Genomic DNA, 25,968 nt, shown 5'->3' with positions numbered 1-25,968 from the left:
CTCTTGGTGTTTCCAGCAAAAACAGCTATTCCCCAACAGATCAATATCCAGCTTGATTCATCCTCACTGACTCCAACCAGATCGGCACGTAACTTGGGTGTCATAATTGATGACCAACTTACTTTCTCTGAGCATGTTGCCTCAATTGCAAAGTCATGTCGGTATACCCTGTACAACATTAGGAAGATCAGACCTTATCTGACACAAGATTCCACTCAGCTTCTTGTACAGGCAATGGTTATCTCCAAGCTGGACTACTGTAATTCTCTGTTAGCTGGCCTACCTGCTTGTGTATTAAGACCACTACAGTTGATTCAGAATGCTGCAGCACGACTGGTCTTCAATCAGCCAAAGAGGACACATGTAACCCCTCTCCTAGTTACTCTCCACTGGCTCCCTATAGTAGCCAGAATTAAATTTAAATCTCTCACTCTGGCCTATAGGACACTGACTGGATCTGCTCCCAGCTACTTCAGTTCTTTAATCACGATGTACATTCCCAACCGCCCATTGCGATCTTCTGAGGAGCGTCTGTTATGTCGACCAACCATACATGCTAGGTCAAATTGTAGATCCTATTCTTCAGTGGTTCCATGTTGGTGGAATGAGTTACCCAGTGCTCTCCGTTCCAGCAACAGCTTTGGATCTTTTAAGAGGGGTCTTAAGGCATATTTATTTAATATGCACTTAGTCCTTTGAGTTTGTGATGTGTTATGGTTTGTATAATAGTATTGTTTTGTTATAATTTGTCTATTGATAGAATTTGAAATTTATTTTGCTATTGTCCTTAAATTTAGCCATACCATGCTTTAGTTATTATTATCATATATAATTAACTGAGTGACTTATTTGATTGCTATTCTCATTTCACTGTTTTATTTCTCATTAGGTTAGTGCTTAAAATTATTGTTCTACTGATAATATTACTATTCTCCCTAGTTTGTAATTGTTCACTGTTAATTTAATTTGTATTGTTATTTATTTGTATGTCGCTTTGGACAAAGGCGTCTGCTAAATAACCATAGCCATAGCCATAGCCATAAATGAAGAACAGAAAAAATAAACATTAAATAAATAAATGAAACAGAATATTGCATCTACAGTTTAAAAAATATAATTAAAAAAATATTATAATTTCACTTAATATTAAGTATAAAATGTTATCTATCTACAATCACACAGGATGAAAAGCCTGTGAAAAGGACACAACAATAGACTAAATCTAGAGTGAGCACATGTCTGCTCTTTTAGGTGGTTAGAAGGGGCCTGATCGGGTCAGTGACACAAACATTTCACACTCAGAGTGGAAACATCAAGAAGACGTACAGCAGGTACATGACTGTGGTTTAACAAACACGTATACACGCATACAAACCCTCATGCAAGAAAAACCTCAACTGAAAGTATTGTAAAGGAAGTTGCAGACCTTGAATCTAAATATAGTTAAAAGTATTCAAAACTCATACCTGAAGACATGCTCTAAAAGGTAATCGATAATTCATGCTGATACTAGAATAACAAATATGACACGAAGAACAGAAGGAAAATGTATTTGTATAAAATATGTAACATAAAGAAAAGCCAAACAATCTTTATGTACAGCATTGTCTTTCTCCACTATTTTGGACATATACAGTATATATGAGCAAGATGTATACTAATTATGTTTTATTATTATTATTATTATTATTATTATTATTATTATTATTATTATTATTATTGTCATTAATATTGTAATCACAATTATTATTAATTATTCTAGCAAGGTATTTGAGTAAAGAGTCCAATATATTTTTCAGGCATATTAGGCCTGGACATGTTTCCTCTCTAATCGTGGGCCTCTATCAAATCTGTAGTCTTAGTGATCTGAGTCTTTTACTCTGTCCTCCTCCTACCTTGGTTATTGAGTAATAATAGCATGTAATAACCTAATAACAATCAACAACAATGTACCTCACTAAATAAAATTAATTTTCTTACACCTTCAAGTACAAAGAACAACATATTAAAACAATATTCAATAAACATTTTTGCGGAACAAACAAATGACAGAAAAGCACAAATATATAGGCTATAATTTATCATTGGAATAGAGCCGTATGAAGTAGACTATGAGTCTGTGTGAGATTATAGTTTTACAGGATATGTCTGCACACGCATCATGCAGTCTCCTCCCTCTGTCTCCTCCCCCTCTCTCCTATTGGCCAATCATTTTCATCCATCCTCCTTCAAAGATCACGTGGTAATGCACCCTTCATACCTGCTCCATCCTTTTATTTTAAAATGCTTGAACTACAGGAGGCCGCACACTGTTTGTTTTTCACGGCAAACACCAATGTGTAGAAAATACACATTGTTATTACCAAGCATATTAAAAAAGAGCTCTCTCTCTCTGTGTGTGTGTGTGTGTGTGTGTGTGTGTGTGTGTGTGTGTGTGTCATAGTGCAACCCTCTCTCTTGCTTTCTCTGTCCCTCCCTCCCTCAGTCACACATGCTCTCAAGGAGTTATTTGTTAGCATAACAACTGTGTTTGTGAGTGGTAAGGCAATGTCCATTAACAGTTTATTTTAGGTTCAAGTGAATTCCATAAATGAACAATGACTATTCATTAATTATATTATCCATTCAAGCTCTTTATCACCACATGTCATTCACACAACAGAAAAAAGTAAGACTGACATGACAAAAGTATAGCATAACATAAGTATCTGTAAAACCAGTAGCAGTATACCAAAAGAAAAAAAATGCCAAAAAAAAGTGAAACTCATATTTTGCCAAGAAGCTATTCTAAAGTTAGAATTAAAATATGCAAGAGTATACATAAGTTTGAGCTGCCCATCAGGTAGACATTGGCCTTGTAGAAAGTTTCCACTAAGTCAGGTTGACGCTAGAGTAGACAACATCCTGTGGTGGCAGAGAGCTCTTCTTCTTCCTCCCTCTCTGGTCTGCTGTGTTGGAGAAATGCAGAGATGTGGACATCAGTGCTCCAGAGTCACCTGTTTAGAGCATTTACAATGATAATTGATATCTGATTGTGAAAAGTTGTTGATTCCTCAGTTTATCTTAGAAGGCCAAGTAATTCAAGAAGTCAGTTTGCTTGTATGTTGCTGATGGCGAACAATGACTGCCTAACCATGACAAATGTCTGATTGTGAATGCTCTATGTCAAGTTCTAAATATATAATCTTAGTTTTGTTCTCAAGGGATTCCACATGATGGCACAGCATAAGTCACCGTGGTAACAATCAGTGAGTGGTAGAAATATGTATAAGAAATTATATTTTTAGACAAATCCACATGTACCATATTCAGGGTGCAAGCCATGAGTGGCACTTATGAATGTATGACTGTAAAAAAAAGAAAGATAAAAGGATGGCTTTAAAATGATGCATGAATCTTGATTCTGAGTCTCATTTGTCTAGAAATATGAGCCAAAAATGCTTAATTGAAGAAGGCTGCCTGTTGGAGCACTACCTTAGGTTTGGGAGCCTGAGGGGTGTGGTTATGTGACTGGAATGTAATGAGTTTTATTAAAATTGCCCATTTATTCTGCTACATATTGGCTTATTACATTTGGTAGGTGTTTGTGGCCATTATGAACATTTTAGGAGATGTTTTCAAATTAATCTAAGAATATTTGTACAAAATTTCTCTTTTATGTTGAGATATTCTTGAGATATGGACATGATGACAGTTTTAGCACCCATAGATGGTATTTACAACATTTACAACATTTGTAGCCCTTTCTAAGAATTGACAAGAACAGAAACAATAGGATCCCAGCAACTTCTCTGCTTGTATCCCTAAAATATGCACTGGAAATCTATCATGTAAAAGTAGTAGAATCATGATTGGGTGGCAGTGTTGTTCAAACAGGCCATTCAGAGTTTAACAATAATAATAATAATAATAATAATAATAATTGAATACGTTTGTTTACTAGCCTATTATAATCTCTGTGAGTGTGTGGCTCAGCAACACTGCCCAACGATTTGTCCCGGTGATTTATCAACTAAAAAGGTAGAAAAAATTCAATAATAAACAGAATATAATTTAAATAATAATGAATAATAATAATAATAATAATTTAAACAAGTTCTACTAAGTTTGTGCTCAGTGACTCTCTCAGCCAAGGAGTCCTTGAGCTGAAAAAGTTGAAGACCCCTGATCTACATAATCAATTTGATCAATTCAGGAGATGTTTTCTCCCATGTTTTCAAATATGTCTTTTCATTTGCACAAAAAATACAATACATATACAGTATAACAGAAAGGCTTTGAATCCAATGATCCATGCAGATTTATTTGATTACAGTGATGTTTCCATTTCTTTCAAACCTTTTATATAGGCTATGAATAATACAAGGATAATAGTGAATAAATACATGTCGACAATTTTGAGAACATATCTGTTGCAACACATACAGTATGAGAGAAAATTGTATTACAAAATGATATGTCTTTTTTATATATAAAAACAAACATACTCAAACTCAAGGAAACCAATATCATATCACGCCTTATCAGATGTTCTCAGATCATCACCTTGCAGAATAATTAACTCCAGTGTACACAGTGTCCTGTTGCTCTCTCTTTTTCCACCCTCGTGTAGTCCTTGTGTCAGAGAAATGCAGCGCTGCATAATTCATCATGTCCACATTCATATCCTGGTCTGCACAAGGATCAGAACTAGCTCCTGTTGATTAACAAAGAAGGCATTTATGGAAATAAAAGAAAATAAATATAAAATAAATAAATAAATACTGTCTATTGTTGATTTTTTTTATTTACAGAGGTTAAATCAAGTTTCATGGAATAACATTCAAAAGAGCATTTGTCCCCAAGCATATAGGATAACCTTACTGTAAAGAGCAAACAAACATGAAACTTATCCCTTTCTTGGTGTCTTCCCGTATTCCTGCCATGAATATGTGTGTGTGAGACTGTGTGTGTGTGTGTGTGTGTGTGTGTGTGTGTGTGTGTGTGTGTGTGTGTGTGTGTGTTATACAAAAATAGGACACCCCCTGACATGTTCTGTAGTCATGTTACCATATAGCCTCAACTTGATACAAGTCCATGAACGCGCAACTTACCTTTAGAGTGATGGGACATCGTTTTCTTGCAGTTGATGTAGATTAGTATACCAATTAGCATTGCACACAGCCCCAGTGCAACACTCAGCACACACACACCATACACAAGGGGATTCACTGGGTCCTCTACAACAGAGAAAGAACCTTTTCACTAGAAACTATTTATAGTAATAAGAGTGACTGATGTAGACAGTTCAGTGCATTTGAGTCCTTGATCTTTCCATCTTTAGTGCAGTATAGTGACTGAAACATTATTATATACTGAGGATTTAAGATATCTAGAAAACATAATAGACCTTTTAGGCTAGCTATGATAGGAGCAACATCTAACACATTAGCAACTTATGACCAATACATTTGGTTTTGATGCACGTTCAGACGTGCTTCAAACAGACTGACAGACTATACTGACAGAAGTTCAGAATAAATGTGTATCTTGAAAATGAAATCTCACTGATGTTTAAGACTGTTCTGGTTCCAAACAGTATCTTGCCGAATGCAGAAACAGCACAGTAGTATGTTCCAGTGTCTCTGAGGCTGAGGTTGGTCCTGGCTAGTCTGTAGCTACAGCCCCTCTCACAGTTACGGCTCCTGTTCATGTCAGTGTAAATGATTCCTGGATGGGAATCATCCTCAGATGCTCTGAACCAGAACACTCTGTAATCCACTGTTTTCATCTCACTGAATATTGTGCAGTTAATTGCCACTGTATCTCCTTGGTGAAGCATTTTCAGTGAAGGGAATTGAGTCATTTTTGTTGAGTTGGAGACTTGTTGATTTGTTCCTACACACAGTGAAAATATGTATCAGTAAGCAATTAGCCACTAAAATCAATGTTGAATACTGAGAATAACACCTTACCTTGCACCGCCAGAAATGTTCCATTCACAAAAACCAAATCGACCACATTGTGCACTCCACAGAGATATAGGGCTTCATCAGATGTAGTTGTGTTGGATATGATCAAATGAAATCCGATGTTCTCATTTGTTATGTTAAAACGGGCCTCTCTAAACTCATCGTACATTTTGGGATCCCCATGACTTCGCCACGCTGCCACAGGAGAGGGTTTATGACCAGCTGTTTGTTTATACCAGTATAGGATATCACTTGTGTGTTTCTGTGGGTAGAAGCACTTCAAGGTCATAGTTTCTCCGGCAATTACAGTGGTGATCTGAGTGATCTTATGCGAATCTACAATTTCTCCCATACCTGAGGAATTTCAGATAAAATTGTAAATGAGTTACCCAAAGTCAAATATTTATGATACAGTATTATCTACCATCATTTGTCCTAAACCATATCAAACCTACAATCTTTGCAATATACAGTACAGTATATGTTGAATTGTAACACCATTAGATTGACACAGACATAGTAAAACCCAAATGCTTTACTTACATGCTTTCCCACAAAGGTTAACAGTCACCAATAAAGTGATAATCCTCATACGCAGGAGCGCCATGCTCAGCTGAATGTGTATTGAACAAATGAGAGCTACAATCAAAGCACTAAGTATACTTGACAGGAAAAGCTCGTCTAATGATTGGTGGATTTTAGATTGCATGGGCCAATGCAGTGCATCAGTGCGCTCAGAAACCCAACCCTTCTTATTGCATTTTCCACTCTCTAGCTTATGGTGAACTCTTTGAAGTGTGAGAAGACGTATATGTATAGCGGCCAACCAGAAACTTAAAGTGAATCATCTAAATGCATTATTTGAATTGGGAGATCACTGGACCTCCTGTTTGTTGTTAGAGATTATGGTCAGTAAACATTGTTTACAGCAATGAAAAGCACAGTAAATTATGAAATTCAAAGACCCAAGCTCAAGTGTTAGTGGCCTGAAAATAAACCATCAAACTTCCTCTAGAAGTTTCCACTTGACACGTATACGCGTCGGTCAATGTGTCATGTGTTATACTGTAGTTATGGGGCCCCTCACCATTACACCTGTCTAATGCAGAGCTCTGAAACAGAAAGCACATTAGAGATTTACAAAACAAACAAAAATGCTGACATACTGGCAAAGAGTAAACATCAACAAAATATAATTAATATGACAAAATTACATTTTTGTTGCTTGAATGTCAAAAATGAAACCATATGCCTAACTTTATGCACAATATCATACATTCATTTTTGTCTCACTGTTTTGTGAAGCTTCCTCTATACGTGTGGTAAACAGTTTTGTGTGTTTTCCCTTAGTACAGAATGTTGCAAGGCATTTTTGTACAAAATACACGGAACTGAATCAGGATTAAAAGATGAATGGCTTTCAGTCTGGAAAGCTGGAAACCTAAGCAGAGATCTGAGCTAACATGGAGTCTGTTAGCACCCTGGATAGTTCCAACACTTCAGCACCCTGGCTAGAGTCACATCGACCCCTCCTCTCTCTGTCCATCAAGACACATAATTTCCCTGTAAGCGTTTGTGTTGGGGGCTGTGCTGTGTTTTGCATAATGTCATACTGACATGCGTCTCTTTTCATAGGTTGCCATGCATCGTGGTGAGTTGGATTTACAAGACCATACAGTATAAAGTAGCTTGTTATAAATGATGTACATATGATCATTTTTATTTGAAGGGGACACAATCTCTCTCTCTCTCTCTCTCACACACACACACACACACACACACACACACACACACACACACACACACACACACAGGAAGAACTTCAGGATCCTCGCCAGAAAAACCTTAACAAGCACACTCACTGAAACACTGTCTTTTAATTCAATTACAGTAAAATGTGGAACTAGGGAACTAGTGAAACTTTGTTAATATTTTTGGATAGCCATCTATCAGTCATCTATTTTTTTTTCTGAGAATCGTTACCTGTTCTGAGTATACTCATTAAGACGCTGCATGTTTTAAATTAAAAGACATTCTGTACCCACCTTATGCTATCAGAACTCCAGGACCATGGCCAGCTACCAAGCCAAATATTCTTATTGTCAGCACGCTGAGTGAAGCACTAGGTGGACAAACAGGCGAAATACAAATCACTGAAATGTGAAATGATAAATTCAAGCCCTAATCCAATGTCTCCAACAACTACACCCACGTTACCCATGGAGCGAAGCCGAGATGTGGGGTCTGCTGAAACACATGTATCTGTAGAGCCGAGCGAAGGGTGTGGGATTGCCGGTATGGGATGGGGAGGTGGGGTAGGTACAGTAGGACCGGGCCAGATTATGTAGGGATTTACAGTATACACAAGCAGAATGATTTTGTATTGAACAAGGTAGTGGATGGGAAACCATTGCAACTAGTGCTGCCGTGATTAGTCTAATAATTTGACATGATCAACCATGAATATTAGTCAGTGCCATTTTTTTTAGTCCACGAGTCGTTTTGCTATTGACCGCCTATCTATTTTGGTCTCCCGTTTCAAGCGGCTCACACGTTATTAATCCTTGAAAATATAGGCTTAATATGTTATCAATCTTGAGAAGCACAATGACTGTCTTTGGATGTTAAACAGGCTAGACTTGAAGTCTAATTTAGGCAGTAACTTGTTAGCAGGAAAGTTTTAAACCCCGCCATGCATGCAAGTGTAAATGTGAGTAGCTAACCTAGTTGTGTGCCAGCCTGCTTTCCACGCAATTCATTAGGCTTAGGCAGAGAGAAGCAGGGGGAGCTAAGCTAAGTATAGCAGGCTATATATGTTATTGTAGAAATTGCAACGAAGTAAGCGAAGAGTGTGTCTCACGTTGACCACGCAACAGCGTGCTGTTTATTCCTTCATACAAAAAACTGTCAAAATGAACATGACGCCCCCTGTGATATCAACAATCAAGGTGCACGTCATTAAAGAGACAGCGTCCTTAACACAGAACAAGATAATTAACTAGAGATGTAATTCCAAGGAAATTACGAGTGCATGAAAATGCCAAAAATGAAATGTACAATATAATTTGTAGTTAACACAAATAATATAAAAAAAGAGAGATGGGGTAAAACTGAGCGAATGAGGATTTACCACTGATCTATAAATAGGTAATTGAGATTGTTAGGTGTTGCTAAGACATATATGGTTGCTAGGTTGACGTGGTTTAATAAATGTTGATAGGCAGATAGTTTAATAGAGTTTAAGGGCTGTGTAGAGGTAGACAGTTTAATGGATGTTGATAAGACAGATAGTTTAATGAATGTTGATAGACAAATAGTTTAATGGATGTATAGGTAGATTAATGGATGTTGATAGGAGGACAGTTTAATGAAGGAATAAATAGTTGGAAGTAAATGGATGGAGAGAAAGTGGAAATGGAAAGTTGAATTGAATGGAAAGTGGTCTTTGTTAACATTACTAGGGTGATTGCGATGATTTCTATATTGTTGCAAGGGTAATTGAGATAGCTGTTAGGTTTATCATAGGGTATTCATAGTGGTTACTCTGCTATGTAGGTTGCTAAATTAGGTGAAGGTTCCTAGGTGGTAATTGAATCAGACATGAGTGTTGATAAACAGAAGGACAATTTCCAAACTGATCATATATAGATAACACACCAGCATGGAGCTCTTGAACAGTCCAAAGGCAAACTAGGCTTAGTTTATTTTATAACCTACTGTAACATCGATATTATGTTGTGATATGAAGTCATGCATTTATGGTTAAACCATGAATGGTTGTTTTGTTTTTTTTGCTACAATAAACTCTTCAATTTAGGATGAGAGCACGAGGGATCACAGCAAGAGATAATTTGAGTAGACAATATGCGTGGATAAATTTACTTTTTTAGAAATGGTGAAATCTTCAGGTCATTCTTTTACTGTCTATCATGCAGGCTCACATTGCCTACGTTAAACATCATAATTGTATTGCATTATCGTGACTGTAGAAGAGCTAGGGTGTGCATTGCACACAAAAATCACAGTTAGGCGACGCCGACGTTATTGGCTGAATGATTAGGTCTATATTTTTCAAATTGATAAAATATTCAACGGTCATTTCAGCAGGCTGTGTAGCCGAATTACATTGATATCATATTGTGATATCCTCTTGTGTTCTGTTACGTGAGTTCCTGAAATAGTTGTGTCCCTTTAAAGGGTCACTGCACCCTAAAATAGGTTTTTTGAGCTGTTGATTGATTGAAAATACTCATAAGTGGTGAACTGTACTATTACCAGGGTTAATATTGACAAAAATCGTGTTTCTCGACAAAAGTAACATTTCGTCTGATTTTGTATTGGAGATATTGCTCTCTCTCGCATACTACCGTTTGAAAACATGCCATGGCATGTTGGTCCAAAATACTATTGGAATGCTGACGTTGTCCTGCACTTCTAGTCCGACACTACGTCACCGGGTCGTTACAAATTAGGACTGAAACGCCCCAACACCTGCTGTCCTGATTAGCCTACCTGTGATAAGTCATGTCTGCAGCACTCATTCCCAGATTGACACGAAATCACCATTGATTGGTTGCAGCAGTGCTGCACTCTCTCTCCAAATTTCAGAACGTCTCGCCCATTTTCAAAGCCGTTTTCAGAAATGTGAAGTGGGTGGAGTTATGGGGTGAAGTGACTCTTTAAGGGGAACTTAGGGGTGGAGTTTTAGGTACGTGTGTTTGCGTGTGTTTGTTTGAGCAGGTCGTCTGAGTCGGAGAGTGAAGGAGTTGGACAGAGAGGTCTGTTAAATAATGCTCTGTTAAAAGCGTGAGTTGTGGCTAAGACAGCAACTCGGTTGATAAATAAAGCACGGGAAATTTCCCTCAAGTGTGACAAAGTGTCTGGAGTATTACAATATTCATCCTGGCTGTAGCCTAACTTTAGATGAAGCAGGCTATGAGTTTCACAATAGGCTATTAACGGTGGTAAACATTTAAGTTATGCCTAATCGCCTGCCAAAAGACGGGGATCAACACCGGGAGTTGACATTGATTCAGTGAAGTTAGCTTTATTTACAGCTGAACTATCTAGGACTCTCGTGGTCTGCGTTATTTTAATTCAAGTAGCCTAGGCTAGCAATTTTGCCTGGCTTGATAACGTTAGGATATTTGTTTTAGTCGGAAATAGTTTGGTTTGTTACCTTAACCGCACTTTGTGCGTATTTGCCAGATGTGCTGCCAGATGTGGACTAATAATAGCAGAAGCAAGCTCGGACCAGTCGTTTGTTGCCTACATAGCCTGCTAGTTAGCGAGACAGTCTGGTGCTTCAGATTATATCCAGTGGTTTATCTATAATGGGTCAACAAGCTAACAAGCTAACTCTACCATAAGAGAGCTTACGTTAACCTACAATGATCCGTGTGTCCTGAACACATTTATGTCGCATATAAACAATAAACCGTATCAAAAATAAACAATTAAAAGTGGTCAAGAAACCTTAATTACATTGCATGTAAATGCAATGTACTGTTATCACTGTTCTTCTTCTTATTATTCTTCCGACCAAAATCAACGATCAAAGGCTCTAAAACCACTGAACCGTTTGACGTCATTCAAGCACTCCTACAGAGGTCTTGAAACGGAGATTCGTTCTATTATTTTTTCACATTTGTGAACTTTATACTTTTTGAGATATTTACGATAAAAGAGTTCAAAAATCCCATAGACTTAACGTTGAGATGCTTTGGCGGCAGAAATGGATTGTTACGTAGTGCTCATTAAGCTACAGCTGTAGCAAAGAATCCTTCATTAGCCATCTGCTCCGCTCTCTGGCTGTAAACACTAGCAGCTAGTGACTAGAAGAAGCAATCTAACGTTGATACCATGCCACGGAACGTTATCGTCTTCGTCTTGTCTCCTGCAGTAGCCCACTCCTATCTTGCTTCGTTACAGTAACCGGTTAGCTCTAGTTGACGTTGGGAACACCTAATAGTTAGACCATAGTTAGACAATCAAACCCTAACGTAAGCACTATATTTAGCTAACGACAATCAAATTTAACGTTAGCTTCTAGCCACGCCAGTCTTAACTCAGCGTCCAACCTGATAGACATGCCAGTTGTACCATTAAGCCAGAGCCCTTATTAGACATTCTCTGTTTAAGCCTTCTTCTCACAGTCGTTTGTACAGTACAAGCTACATTGCCGTCATGTTTGTTGTTAGCAAGCTAGCTAACGTTATATTCGCTATGTCATTTTTTTTAATTTGCTATATCATTTCCTCAGCCTACCTGTTGCTGCATAGCATCATTCGTTTCACTGTAGGTAAATTCAGAAGGCCTGCTAAACAAAGTGTCAGCGCTTGCAACTCGTTTGAAGTTGGCAACTTTATTTCAGTCTATTATTTTCCAAAATACTATCCACAATTTTAATGCATTTTCATGAATCACTTTTTAAATGTGGGTTTCCAAGTAATTTCAATGGAACTGTAATTGGGTTATTGTTATTCATCTATTCTTATTGTGTCATACAGTAGCCATGTTGTCTTTTTAACTAATATAATGTTTTACACAGCAACCTTTTCACATTTACATGCAATGGTAATTCCTTCCATGGAATTACATTTTCTAGTTCACATTTAATATTTCCAGTTATGACCCCCAGGGCCGCCGCCATTGTTTTATGATTTTTTTGTTACTCCCGCCTCTGTGTACAACGCAGGCTTCTGATTTGCTCTGAGTGGTTCACATTTGCATAGAGATTCTATGATGTCATCATCGCAATGTTAAGTCTATGGGGAAATTTTAATAGTTTTTATTTAATAGTTCAAAAAGTATAAAAGTCACAAAGTTGAAAAAAACATAGCTGAAGTCACCTAAGTAAGACCTACGCAGCGCAGTTTGAATGAAGTTTCTACGTTAAACGGTTGAAGCTGAATTTGACGCACAAAAAGCGTTGAAGAAAAATAACCTATAATAAGAATACTTGGGATAACAGTAGAGTGCATTTTCATGCACTCTAATTAGAGTGTCTTGCAGAACACATCTCAGATCATAGCATAGCTCACAACACAGAACCCACTTACCACAAGCATATGCAGTTAAGGAAGCGGATACATGTCAATACCACACTACGGCGAATTAAGACCAGTGTCCACTACAGTATACTAACTATAGCCTAGTGGAAATACTGCTTAGATTGTTAATGTTTTTGAACAGTTTTACTTAATGAGCTTCTAACAATTCTAATTCAAAACAATTCCACATCCAGGAAGAATGTTTTTTTTTTAATCACTTTATTGCATGTTTGTCCATATATACAGTACAGACTTCACTACTTTCCCTAGTTTTCATTGCATTAAGCATACATTCAGTTTCGGGAAGGTTACTTTGGAAATGTAATTGATCACTGTTTTCAATTATAAGTGTGTTTGTTGCGATCATACAGTATCCGACATATTTTGTGAAACTTCATTGTTAAACGCTACCCCGAAAATATGTATATGAATGTCTTTGAATTTCAATTCTACTTCCATTAATTCAAATTCAAATTCGAATTGTAATTTGCTAACTGAAAAGGTAAATATAAATGTTACATTAAAAATTAAGAAATTAAAGTTTCCACACATCAATCCAAAATCAACCATATCCTATAAGGAGAAAGCTTTCAGGTGGCTTTTACTGTTTTAAAGGCAATATCTATGCTTTACAACCCTTCTAAATATTATCATGAAATAGTGTTTACTTAATGTTGTACTGTTTTGAAATACTAATGGATGAGGTACATTAAAAAAAAATGTTTTATTATAGAATTCAACTTTTATTTAATTTGTATACAGCTGTACGCAAAACATCTCCAAAATATGCTCCATAACATACAGATTCAACACCATTACTGTCCATTTAAGCCCTAAACACAAACACTAAGCCAGGCTCTAAGGCCTAACCACTAGGCCAGGTTCTCTTAGAAGGCCTGTTGTGCATGGTGTCGCACATCAGAATACACACTGCTATGTGTCGATGTCTCTCTCTTTCTTCCTGCTTTGGGTTTCCTCTCTGAGAAGTGAAGAGCTGTATAATTAACCACCGTAGCATCAGCAACCCCACCCTACAGAGAGAAGCACATTTCAGATGAGTACATGCAAGTGTAACCATCAGTGGAAGAAAGTGAAGGGGTCTCATCTGTATCTCAACACTGTCTGTCATCGTACAGACTTTTTGTTGCTCACAATCCGAATTCTAGTAATAAAGTATCTTAGACATAATGGCAGGAAAGTTATGGAAATTGCCATTACCTGGTTTTCAAAGTGGTTCAAAGGAGTTTCTACTGGTTCAGCTGCTTGAGCACATTTTCCTGACAAAACAGCAAATTATATGGTTCAATGGAGTGTATGTTAACCACCTTTATTCATATGGAAGGGTTTCATTTTGAGCTGAATTTACGTACCTTTGTAGGTAAGCCAGACCAGATACAGTACAAGACAAATGCATAAGCCCAGTATAGCTCCCAAACTGACCACGGTATTGAATAGTGCCAATGACCCTAAAGAAAAAATATTGGTATCTGCCAAATCTGTATCTGCCAAAGAAATTAGTCCTGACAGTGCAACATTTACTTCCTATTGTAAAGTTAGAAATATGAAAATAAAACAGAGAAGTGCCTAATCATAAATGTCCTGGGACAATTTTTTCTGTTGCTAGTTTAAACTCCAACTTAAAACCGTGTTAAAGTCCAAACTAGCGACAGAGCAATTGCCCCCATTGTGTTCTGTAGAAGTCAAATACATCTTTGGTCTGGACTTTTCATGACACCATGAAATATAAATAATTTCAGCTCTATTCTCATTGCTTTAGATCATTGGATCAAATCAATAACTTACTGATTTCCAGCACTGTTCCATTTCCAAAAATGACTCGACCACATATATCCACCACACAGTAATAGACTCCACTGTCAGAGAGTGTTAAATTGCTCTTCGGGAGCCTGTAGACACAGTGATCCTCACACACCCGGCTTCTGTTTATGGGAGAGTAAATGAGACCTGGCTGGGAATCTCCTGCAGATCTTCTGAACCAGAGCACTCTGTACTCTGTTTGTTTCTCATTAATGACTGTGCACTGAAGAATTACTGAATCTCCTTGATAAACTGGGTCTGGTACTGGGGCCTGGACCACTCTGTCAGTAGCAGACCATTGCTCACCTAAAACAGAGACAGTGGAGTAAGACTCTCCATGTTGTTTACCCATGAACTGATAAACACCTTTTAGATAGTTAGACATGACTATCTGTAAACATTTCAGAATGGTGCTCACCTTCAATTGCCAAAAATGTTCCATTTCCGAACACAATGTCATATGATACTCTCATTCCACAGAAGTACATTCCCTCTTCTGAGCGATTAACATTTTCAATTAATAGATGGAAGTATGTCCCTCCTTTGTCAAGTTTGAACCGTCCATTATTAAATCCTTCAGAGAATACTGTTTCACCGTGCTCTTGTGACTGTACTAGCACAGAGGGTTTGTCTCCCAATGTCTGTTTGAACCAGTAGAAACGATTTGATTTAAGACGCCCTGAGAAGAAGCACTCCAGAGTAACATTTCCATCAATGTGAGCTTTGGTTATAGGTCCAGACTGCTGAGGAACCTCAGTATGTGCCATGTCTACAGAAATAAATAAATAAATAAATATATTGATAAGTATATAAAATAAATGCATGATCAGTTTTACCAGCTAAAAACTCATTCCTTATAATATCTTCGCTTTTTTAAATTCACTGTAATAACATCATTAGATTAAGAAGGAAGCATACATCTTAGAATAGACAAAAACAACACATCTGTAGATTTTACTTACTGTACATACATGCAAGGAAGTTACTTACAAAGTTTGCAACACACCAAAATAGTCGTGAAAATTATCATCATGTTGGGCTGTACGCATAGGCCTGTCATTGTTCTTCCTCTCTTGTCTCAATGTCAAATGAGCATCTGAACTGTGACACATGTAACTTTGAGTGAGAGATGAACGTCATTGGCTAGGGGAAAAAAGATGAATGTCATTGGCTAGAAGAAACCATATAAAGCACACATCGAACACACACACACAAAAGTTCCATTCGAGCAGTAACCTTGTTATGGAAAATGCTGAGGTCTATATAAAAGGGTCCACGTGGTAACATTTCAGTTCAGTATGAAGTAGTGCACCAATGCACAAAACAATAAACATGGAAATCTAAATAGATACTGTGCAGTCAAATATTTTCAACACCTTTGACAGTTTATGTTGTCCTTCTAGAAGTAAATTGTTCATTTATTGATGACTAGTTTTATGTTCCCAGTTAGATATGACAGCCCCGTTATAGTAGCTTATCTAACTCACCATGTAATGTTGATTGTTAATGTTAATGTTCATTGTAAGTCATTTTGGACAAAAGTGTCTGCTAAGAACTGTAAACATAAACAGTACATCTATAACCACAAAATGTTCAGAAAGGTGAACATTTGTTGTGCTGTACTTTATAGATTGTAGGCCCCATTCTGAACTCTTTCAACTCAAAGGTCTTGTGAACATTTCATGTTTGCTAGGTTGGTCAAATAAAAATTCCATGGTAGGTCATTATGAGTTAAAAGAAAGATACAATAAGATAAAACAGTGCTATGTACAGTATAATAGTGTCTATATTGTAATTATTTTACAGTAGGGTAATGCTTTGACTACTGTGATTTCTACTGTAATACTACTGTGATTATGTCATGTGTACAAGTTTTTTGTTGTAAACTTTACAACACTCTACAGCAAAAATAATTTATAGTAATGTTACTGTGAAATCTACACTAAGCAACTGTAGATGTTATAGCCATTATTTACTGACAGTCAAACGAAAAATGGATAGGGGTGTCACAATTCTTCAAATCCTCAATTTCAATCTGCGGTCATTTCCTGGTACCGTCCTATCTCTCTCTACCAATTGCTTAGGGTTAGGGTTGTTAAATAAGTGAATGATAAGTGGGAGGTGGGTGTGTTAGGGCTGTTAAATAAGTGAATGATAAGTGTGAGGTGGGTGTGTTAGGTTTGTTAAATATGTGCCTGATAAGTGTGAGGTGGGTGTATTAGGGTTGTTAAATAAGTGCATGATAAATGTGAGGTGGGTGTGTTAAGGTTGTTAAGTGCATGATAAGTGTAGGTTGGGTATGTTAGGGCTGTTAGAGGTGTTAGAAGAGGAGGTAATCCAAGGAGCACTACTTTGTTTCACATTGGTGACAAATGTGCAAATAAAGTGACTTTTGACACTGTCTTTCTGTAGCCTAATGTTATGGTGATATGTGGCTGACCATAAACAACTTCAAATTGGAAGTGGTCTAAATACTTGTGATATTCCAGTTATTCTCCTTGTTTTATGTTCCCAGTTAGATATGACAGCCCTGTTATAGTAGCTGATCTAACTCATGGTATAATGTTTATTGAAAGTCATTGTAAGTCATTTTGAGCAAAAGTGTCTGCTAAGAACTATAAACATAAATGGTAAATCTATAACTAATACCAAAAAAATAATTTCCCCATTCATTTCAATGGGACCGAAAACCGGCGAAAAACGGGAATACCGGAAAAATGTCAACCGGTAGCCATCCGACATTAACAAGCAAGCTACACAGGATCGGGCCTGATTTTTTAGTGTTGGAACGGTGCTGATAGCTCAAACGCTCTAGGAGAAGAGGCGTCTTTAAAAAATGGGACGGGAATAAATAAGTATAAAACTTAAGAAGAACAATAAGCAATAACAACTTTACAGCAAGCCCACTATAATTACAAAATGTCCAAAAAAATTGTATAAGTAACTCTTGTGAACATTTCATGTTTTAAACTTCTGCTGTACCCATTGACCTGAGCTCTTTCAACTCTTTCAATATATATATGACTATACTTTATTGTATGTAAATACTCAGATCATGAGGCATATTGTGCTGTTATCAGAGTATCAGTTTCAGACACCACATTGACAAAGCTGAACATACGCTAGAGCCCTTGCAGTTGGTTGTTGAAAGAAGGATGTTGCAAAAACTTAGCATTTGCAACTAAGCATAATAACTTAGCAAAACTTAGCATACTGGTCAAACAACAGAGGGCCAGGGGTGTGTTTCCCGAAAGCATCGTAAGCCTAAGATGATCGTAAAGTCCCTCTTACGAACGTCTTAAGGTTTTCCGACTGTTTCCCAAAACCATCGTAACTTAAGAGCATCGTGAAAACACTCGTAGATCTACAAGTGCTCCAGAGTTCTCGTTACTGACTAAGAGCGTCTTAACGCTATGCCTCAGTGGAGTCACTAGCAGGACGTGTAGGGGGATTACAACTATATAATGATCCAACTTAAGCTAAATTACCATTCTTTATTGTATGCATTTACTTGTGATGATTCAGATTTTAGCGTGCAAAATAGCATTCATTCAATGGACATAATGATGTCATTAAAACCGGACAAAAATAGCCTACAAACAAGTTATGAAACGAGACGTTGCCAGAAAAGTTTGCCATTATCTTTTTGTGTAGCCTTTTATTTTTCATTTTTTATTAGGCTTATGAGGTAAAAACAGAGAAAGGAATATGTGGCTATAGTCTGTGCTGCGTCAAAATCTAAGCCTATAGGCTATGTTATTTAAGCCTACACATTTCCTCATTTTGTTATCAATATCTTTATTCAAGTGACACCTCGAAACATTATTGCACAGGCAGCACACCGTGCTCTCACAAGAAGGTTAGCAAAGAACTGAACGATGTAGGAGTAAGCTAGCCGAAGCCTAATAATGTATGTTACATCTTCCAACAAACATAAAAACGGGGCAACAATCTAATGTTAAATAATAAAAAGTGTGTATTCGTGTGGTATATGGCCTAGGCTACTTGGAATGCTTACATGCAGATGTCAACGGTTTTCTATTTTCGTATTGATGTTAATTAATGTATAGATCCGAAGTTCAGACGGTGGCTTAGCTGTGACGTGCAGTCACCTGACATCACCATCAAATTAGGGGATATTTCAGAACTTTTATCGTGGACAGCTCCCCTTAAGCATCTTAAGAGCAGTGCACGCGCGTTCACGCTACGAGCATGTTCGGGAAACAGTCGGCAAAACCAAACGATCGATCTTAAGATGAATCGTAGAAAGCCCTCGTAAGACTGTCGTTATCGGAAAATGCACCCCAGGTGTACAAAGATTTGCGAAGGCAGCATTATCAGTGCCATAGCCAACCCGCAGAAAGTGCACACTGAGCTTCTTCAGGTTACATGGTATTTATCAAACCTGCCATTCATCAGATAATCAGCACTTTTCTCCGCCCCCTACTGCAATTTGTGAACATTCACAACTGAATGTCATACATCAATCACTAAAGCACTTGAATGAGTTAACTAATAACAGCATTAAAGGCGCTCTAAGTGATGCTGGGTAACGTCACTTCCGTTGACCCTCAAACGAAACAGAGCTACATGTAAATCACAGGGATCACTTTATGGTATATGGTTTGATATATTTAAGTAGCACCTTGGATAGTTCGAACTTCCAACACTTCAGCACCCTGGCTAGTTACACTGGCTCCTCCCCTCTCTGCTATCAACAGGCAAATGTTTCCTATACAAGACCTCATGGTACGATCATCATTTTTGGGGTTGGTTGTGTTGCTTAAAGAGGAACTACTGTATGCAGGTTTGACGATTTCTTCGCTGTTTTGCAGAGCTTCCCCTACAGCTTTAACATGTATATTTTACAACACTCCTCAATCGGTCAGTCTGCCTTTTCATGAGCATGATCGCGAGGCTGCAAGGTTTTCTGTTTGTCAGTGCCACTGGCCCGGTGGCACAAACTTGCAAGCGTGTTTTTTCCGCTCACAGACGCTAGGGGGAAGCAAGACAGCCATCGTACAACTCGAAATAAGTCAAATAACCTTTCCAATGACTCCAAAGCTGATCTGAGCTGAGTTAAGGCAAATTAAGCTAAAAAAGCTTAATGTCCTACTGACTTTTAATGTCCTACTCACCTAAGTTTAGGTTTAGTTTACAGAGAAGTAAAAACCAGAGGATGTGTTTGGGAGACAATAGGAGATAGAAACATAAGTGCATGGTTAGTGTGAAGTGGGTATGTTAGGGTTGTTAAATAAGTGCATGGTTAGTGTGAATTGGGTCTATTAGGGTTGCTAAATAAGTGCATGGTATGTGTGAGGTGGGTAGAGGTATGAGAAGAGGAACTGGGCATAAAAGGGATTAGAGAGAGAGAGAGAGAGAGAGAGAGAGAGAGAGAGAGAGAGAGAGAATAACGCTCCTGTTCTGTTAGCATTTAGGCCCATAGAATAGTCCAGATGGCTTTGTGTGTTGGGACAGCAGGACCAGAGTCACCAGACCAGTGTAGAGGCCAAATGGCAGTATAGGCCTTTATGAGAGCACTGAAGTAAATGGGTAAAGACCCAGAACTCACTTTGTTGACAATCATTGTGACCTGAGTTTGATGAAGGCAGCCGGGTATGGGTAGCCAGTATCCGTTCGCAAGGTGTCCTTTCAGGTTGAAAATGTAAAATGAGATCTCTCCTTTGTCTATTCTATCAGACATCACAGAACTCAATGTAATATCAACATGAGGCTGAATTTGAACTATGCTTTGGGGTCCGTGTACTTTTTCGTTCATTCATTATTCTATTTTGGAAGATGCATGGGAAATGAAAAAGGAGTTGTATATGATTTTTTTACGCTGATGTATGACTTGTGAAATTGAATACAGTGCCACGTTTTGATATATTTTACGTATTGAAAATGAAACACTGAACTTTTGGAAAAAACAAAAACCGAATTTTAAAAAAAGCCATTCTGGATTGCATTTGGGTCTATTTTGGACCCAGGTTTTGGGTGACCAGTGGGGTATACTACGAACCTCTATTAGTGCGTTAGCGAGGTATGTTGCGCTCAAAGCCAGGGTATGCGGTGACACGAAAGTGGCTCTGTTTTAGCGTAGTAATCTTGTTTTAATATAGGCGGTCTTGTGCATCTCCACGTTTCACGATTGGCCAAATTCACCCAAACCCAGAGAACGCGCTCTGAGCTGAAAGCCTAGTTGGTACTTTGGAGTAAACTGTAACCATTTTCGGAGGCTGTTGGCCTGTTGATTTGAATGGTGAATGGTGAACAGGTGGCCTGTTGATTTGGTGCATTTAAACGGCCTCAAAAATGGTTACAGTTAACCCCAAAGTAGGCTACCGCCTAGTTTGATAAATTCACCTCTGAGTGAGTTTCGTGAAAGCCACTGCTCCCGAACAGGTTTGGTTGGCAGCTTAAGATACCATGGTGATACAGTGACACTAGAAAATATTCACTTTCATATGACAGCATACCCTAGCTCTGAGCGCAACATACCTTACTACCTCACTAATCGAGGTGCATAGGCTATACCCCACGGGAGGAATATTGTGGTCGTGGAGATGCGTGAGTGCGCGGCGCGCAAAACGGTGTACTTCCAGGGAAAAGATAGGATCAGTCAAATGGAATAGGCTAAAATAAAAGAATAAATGAATATCACAAATTAAAAAAATATCGGAAATGTCGTCTATTTTTCCTAATACTATTATTTGAAGATGATTACACATTTTGAAAACAAAATACAGACATTTCTGCTTTTATTCTTTTGAATAAAACACCAAGTTGCACCCTTTTCACATTTTCACATTTCATTCCAAAATAGAATAACGAATGAACGAAAAAGTACACGGACCCTTTGGTGATACTGTACACCACATCAACATGTTCAATTTCGAAGTGCCAAAGCAATCAGGGTCCGTTTATGCTTCGTTCATTTGATATTCAATTGAGAATCCAAAATCAAAAAAATCAAAAAATGACTTGTTATTTCATTATTTGTTTAAGAATGTGATACGAAGAAGCAAATAACGCATTGTTTTTCAGACTTTTGATTTCGTGGTCAGATCAAAAGTAGAACATTTGAAAACATTTGTGTTTTACTTTTGAATACATTTGAAAACATTTCTAAAATCCAGTTTTATACTTTGTCATTATAGTGTATTGAGAGTGATTAGGGACATTTATAATAAATTATTTCATTTCAGCATCAAATATAAAAAAAAAGTCTGAATATGTTCTGACACCACTACAACTACATATTGTACACCACTCTCAGACAGCAAGGGAAGAAAAGACACAATAGCCTACTACATGACTCTGTGAAAGTCACAAACAAGTTGCAGTCTGACTACAAAAAAGTGACTTGGTGGCACATACGGCAAAGGCATACAAACCGGAATGAACACCTTTGACTATCAGAGACCAGACAGCAAGGGGAAGTGGTCAGGCTAGTCTCAGAATTAAGACACTTTCCACCTGAAAGAGCTCTGCAGCAAACACTTCAAAGACTCTACAACTATAAATAGAGGTGGTCTGGAAATCCAGTTGTGTATGGTTGATTTGACTGCTTGTTTTACTCCTGATATGCTATGCCCCATATGAAACAATAACACCATTATGGACATATTATTATACAAAAATAAAAAAACTTGATATTCACCAGAAGGGGTCTTTCAAAAATACATAACATTTTCTCAGAAGGCTCTTGATAAGGTGAAAAATAGACTCAGTCAGTTTAACACTTACTTCATACTAGTAACAATAATGATTGTTTGTACTACCATGTCTGATTTAGACATTTCCATTGATGACAGTGGAAGCTACTGTAATTGTTGCAACAGACACAATGCAAACAGAATGCTTCAGTTTCGTGGCTGGTGTAGTCTCCCTGTTAGAGGCTGCACTCTTCACCTTCGGCAGAACGTTTGACTTGGATAGTTGTGAATGATGAGCCAGATGAAACAGACATGTCAAAGTGTAAAATGATTTAATAGAAGCTAGGATCCTCTGATATGTATTGGAATGGACACTTCCTATAGTTTTCCTTCTAAATAAGCTACAGCAGTAACAACAGCAAGCAGAAAATGATCTTTATAACCCTTAGAGATGTCTACAGTAAAATCTGACCCAGAGCTCGTTATGCCCTTCTTAATGTCTGACATCAGAGTAGACACTTTCCCGTGGCAGATCTCTCTTCTGTTTCCCTCTTTTCATCTTCTTATCAGAGAAGTGCAGGGCAGCATAATTAATCAGTCCATCAGCGTCCTGTGGAAACAGCCGTTCAATATTAGCCTTCATGTGCATGTACTACATAAGATTTTCATTTTGACTTGATATGAAATAAAACAAAATGAACATATAATATAACATATAATGTGCATGAACACTGTAAGGATTCAGTTTTGTACCTGCCCAGATGATGGGTCTCTAGAGGACCTGGCTGGGTGGCCCTGCTGAAACTCCACTGGACAGAAAATAAACAAAGAAATAAACAGGAGTTATTGGATTCTCTCAAAATGTAAATTAGACACAGTCTTTGAGACAGAATAAGTCTTATAATGATTTTCTGCAAGGTGTACCGCTCCAGACAGAAAATATTATTACTGGTAGATTTTTGTCTGTTATCACCCTGTTTTGTATACGCTTATGTAAAGATATATTCAAGGTAAATAAATTAAAGATTTTAAAGTGTAACTCTGGTGAAAATTGACCCCAATCTTTTTCTGCATTAAAATACATCAGATAAGCCGCGGAGACAGTTTTTTTTCCTAAATCGCAAACAATGGATTAGCTTAGGGCGGTGAGCTAAACGCTTCGCAAATAGCATCTTTAATCCAGTTATATTGTTCAAAACAGCACCATACCTCGTCAGTAGCTTGCTCAGGGTCCCTACACATAACGAAGCTCCGACGAAGCTCATAACGAAACAACTTAGTTGGCAAACCCAGAGTTTATTACAGAAGACTGTTAAGCTGGTTGGGGGACAGTTGATAAGTGTACTGTTTTGAATAATATTACTATATTAAAATGCTATTTGGGAAGCGTTTAGCTCACTTCCCTTAACTAATTCACTGTTTGAGATTTGGGGCTTTAGAATATTGCAGTAGACAATTACTTATTTATGTACATACAGTATGCATACTGTACAACTTCAGAGAAGTTGTAACACAAAATAATATTGACTTATTAATCAGCTGTAAAAGTCTATCTTCTCATTCTAGGATGGTATACCTTGTCAAAATTACTATGAGACTTACACCCCTCTGATGGTACTGATTGACCAAAAATAGGGGGGCTAGCTCAAAGGACTTAAAATAGTTAGCAAGGTTATAGGATATTTTGATTCACAGATCACATACCTCTGTCATTTCTGTGTTTCTTGTAGTGGTAAATTAAATAGATCAAGTAAGATATGAGCACACAACACAGTCCCAAGACAACGACCAGACCAAAAACAACAAGGTTCATAGAATTCTCTAGGAAAAAAAGAAAACACACAACAACATACTGTGAGCTAAATCCATATTTCTTTTACACATACAAAAATATATTTTTTCAGTTAATCAGTTAGTCATCTACTGTATCTGTGTTGCAACACGTGTTCCCACATTGTTGCAACTGTTCCTCATCTGCAATGATCATGATTGAAGAAGAAAAAAAAAATACAACAAGACCTTTGATCACATCAGTCTTGTTATGGCAGTTTATTTGTCCACAGTTGGCCACTGCACGGAAGAATGCTGAACTGCCATTAAAACTGCAGTTGTACTGTTCTGTTAAGTAAGGTTCATAACATAAAGGTGAGTGAAATGTCTCATATATCCTGAATACTAAATTGTTGGAGTGTGTTGTCATAACACATGTCTTACCTGTGAGTGCCAAGAAGGTTCCATCTCCAAATGTAATGTCTCTATTCATGGAGTCCGTGCAGTAATATGTTGCTACATCGGATGAAGTAATATTTCTGATAGTCAGATTGAATGTCCCCTCAGACATCTCCGTTGTCATACGTCCACTTTGAGAATCATTTAGAAATGGAATGTTCCATACCACAATGTGTCTCAACACTTTCACCATTAGATAAGGCTTTTGTCCCAGTGTTTGCCTGTACCAGCTCAGTGGTTCATTTTGGAAAGCCACAGGGAAAAAGCAATCTAAAGTCACTGTGTCTCCGGTTGCAGCTTGTGTTACTCCATTTAATTGAATGAGATCATGAGCTTCATCTAGAAAAGTATGATGGTAAAGCATACATGTCACCACTGAATATGTCATAGTGAAGCACAGTCTTACTGTAATATATCACAACATTGTATGCTGTATTCCAATCAATCATGAAATCAATACATTACTATTAAAACAAAATAACAAAACTAATGTTATTTCACTTACACATGTTCAGAAGAAGGACTACAACTATCCAAAGCTTTATTCCCACTGTGTACATTTCTTGCCGTGAATATGATGTTGAATCCACAAATATGCAAATACACACAAACAAACACAATGTGTTTGTTTCAAGCGGATTCAAAGTGAAATGAAAGACTTGAAATGTTGAGCTACACATAAATATGACTTCCTGTTGAATTTTCCATCCAATGACACATGATGTCACTGGGTCTACAGGAGGTTCAACCTCCAGCCCATGAATGGGCATCTAGTTTCTGGTGAAGAATGGCAGTCAGTCAGATGATCAATTGTAAAGCGAAATGAGTTTGCAGAGGTACTCAGAGATTTTAGAAAATATAAAATACCTAGTACATAACATGGCAAGCACTGGGTTTTTAAAAGCACATGGGCCTACGCGTTGCGGCCATATTAGCCTGATTAGAGTGATTTGATGACAGAGCTGTCGTCACAGAAGTCCTGATTTTTTTGTTATGCTGTCACTCTATGCACAAGAAATGAGATGGAAGGTGCAATATCATAGCAGCGGAGGTAGCTTTGGATAACTTGTTAAGTATAGGGTTCAGACCAAAGATTTGCGACGAGATGAGCTGCGACATTCTAAAACCTTGCAACTGCGATTAAACATGTTATGCTTTTTGACGGCTTGTGACGGTTTGAAACTACAGTACGTGCAACATTTAATTCACACCAGTGCAACTCGGTCTTGTTGCGTTTGGTGTGAATTGGGCCTTAAGCAT

General features: G+C 37.7%; 1 protein-coding gene across 1 annotated transcript; it reads right to left on the bottom strand.

The window, feature by feature from the left end:
• Positions 1-13,249: 13,249 nt before the first annotated feature.
• Positions 13,250-24,820, bottom strand: LOC134096179 (uncharacterized). Its single transcript, XM_062549928.1, has 12 exons — positions 24,694-24,820; positions 24,499-24,597; positions 24,184-24,300; positions 23,233-23,288; positions 22,985-23,089; positions 20,415-20,470; positions 15,828-15,922; positions 15,240-15,590; positions 14,807-15,127; positions 14,374-14,469; positions 14,222-14,280; positions 13,250-14,034 (listed from the first exon to the last, which is right to left on the bottom strand). The coding sequence occupies exons 1-12, from the start codon at positions 24,818-24,820 to the stop codon at positions 13,891-13,893; spliced, it is 1,626 nt and encodes a 541-aa protein (XP_062405912.1). The 3' UTR covers positions 13,250-13,890.
• Between the last annotated feature and the right edge of the window lie 1,148 nt (positions 24,821-25,968).

Source organism: Sardina pilchardus, chromosome 11 (genome assembly GCF_963854185.1).
Source record: "Sardina pilchardus chromosome 11, fSarPil1.1, whole genome shotgun sequence".
Classification (NCBI taxonomy): domain Eukaryota; kingdom Metazoa; phylum Chordata; class Actinopteri; order Clupeiformes; family Clupeidae; genus Sardina; species Sardina pilchardus.
The sequence above is the reverse complement of the archived record's forward strand: the minus strand, read 5'-3'. Positions and strand labels throughout refer to the sequence as shown.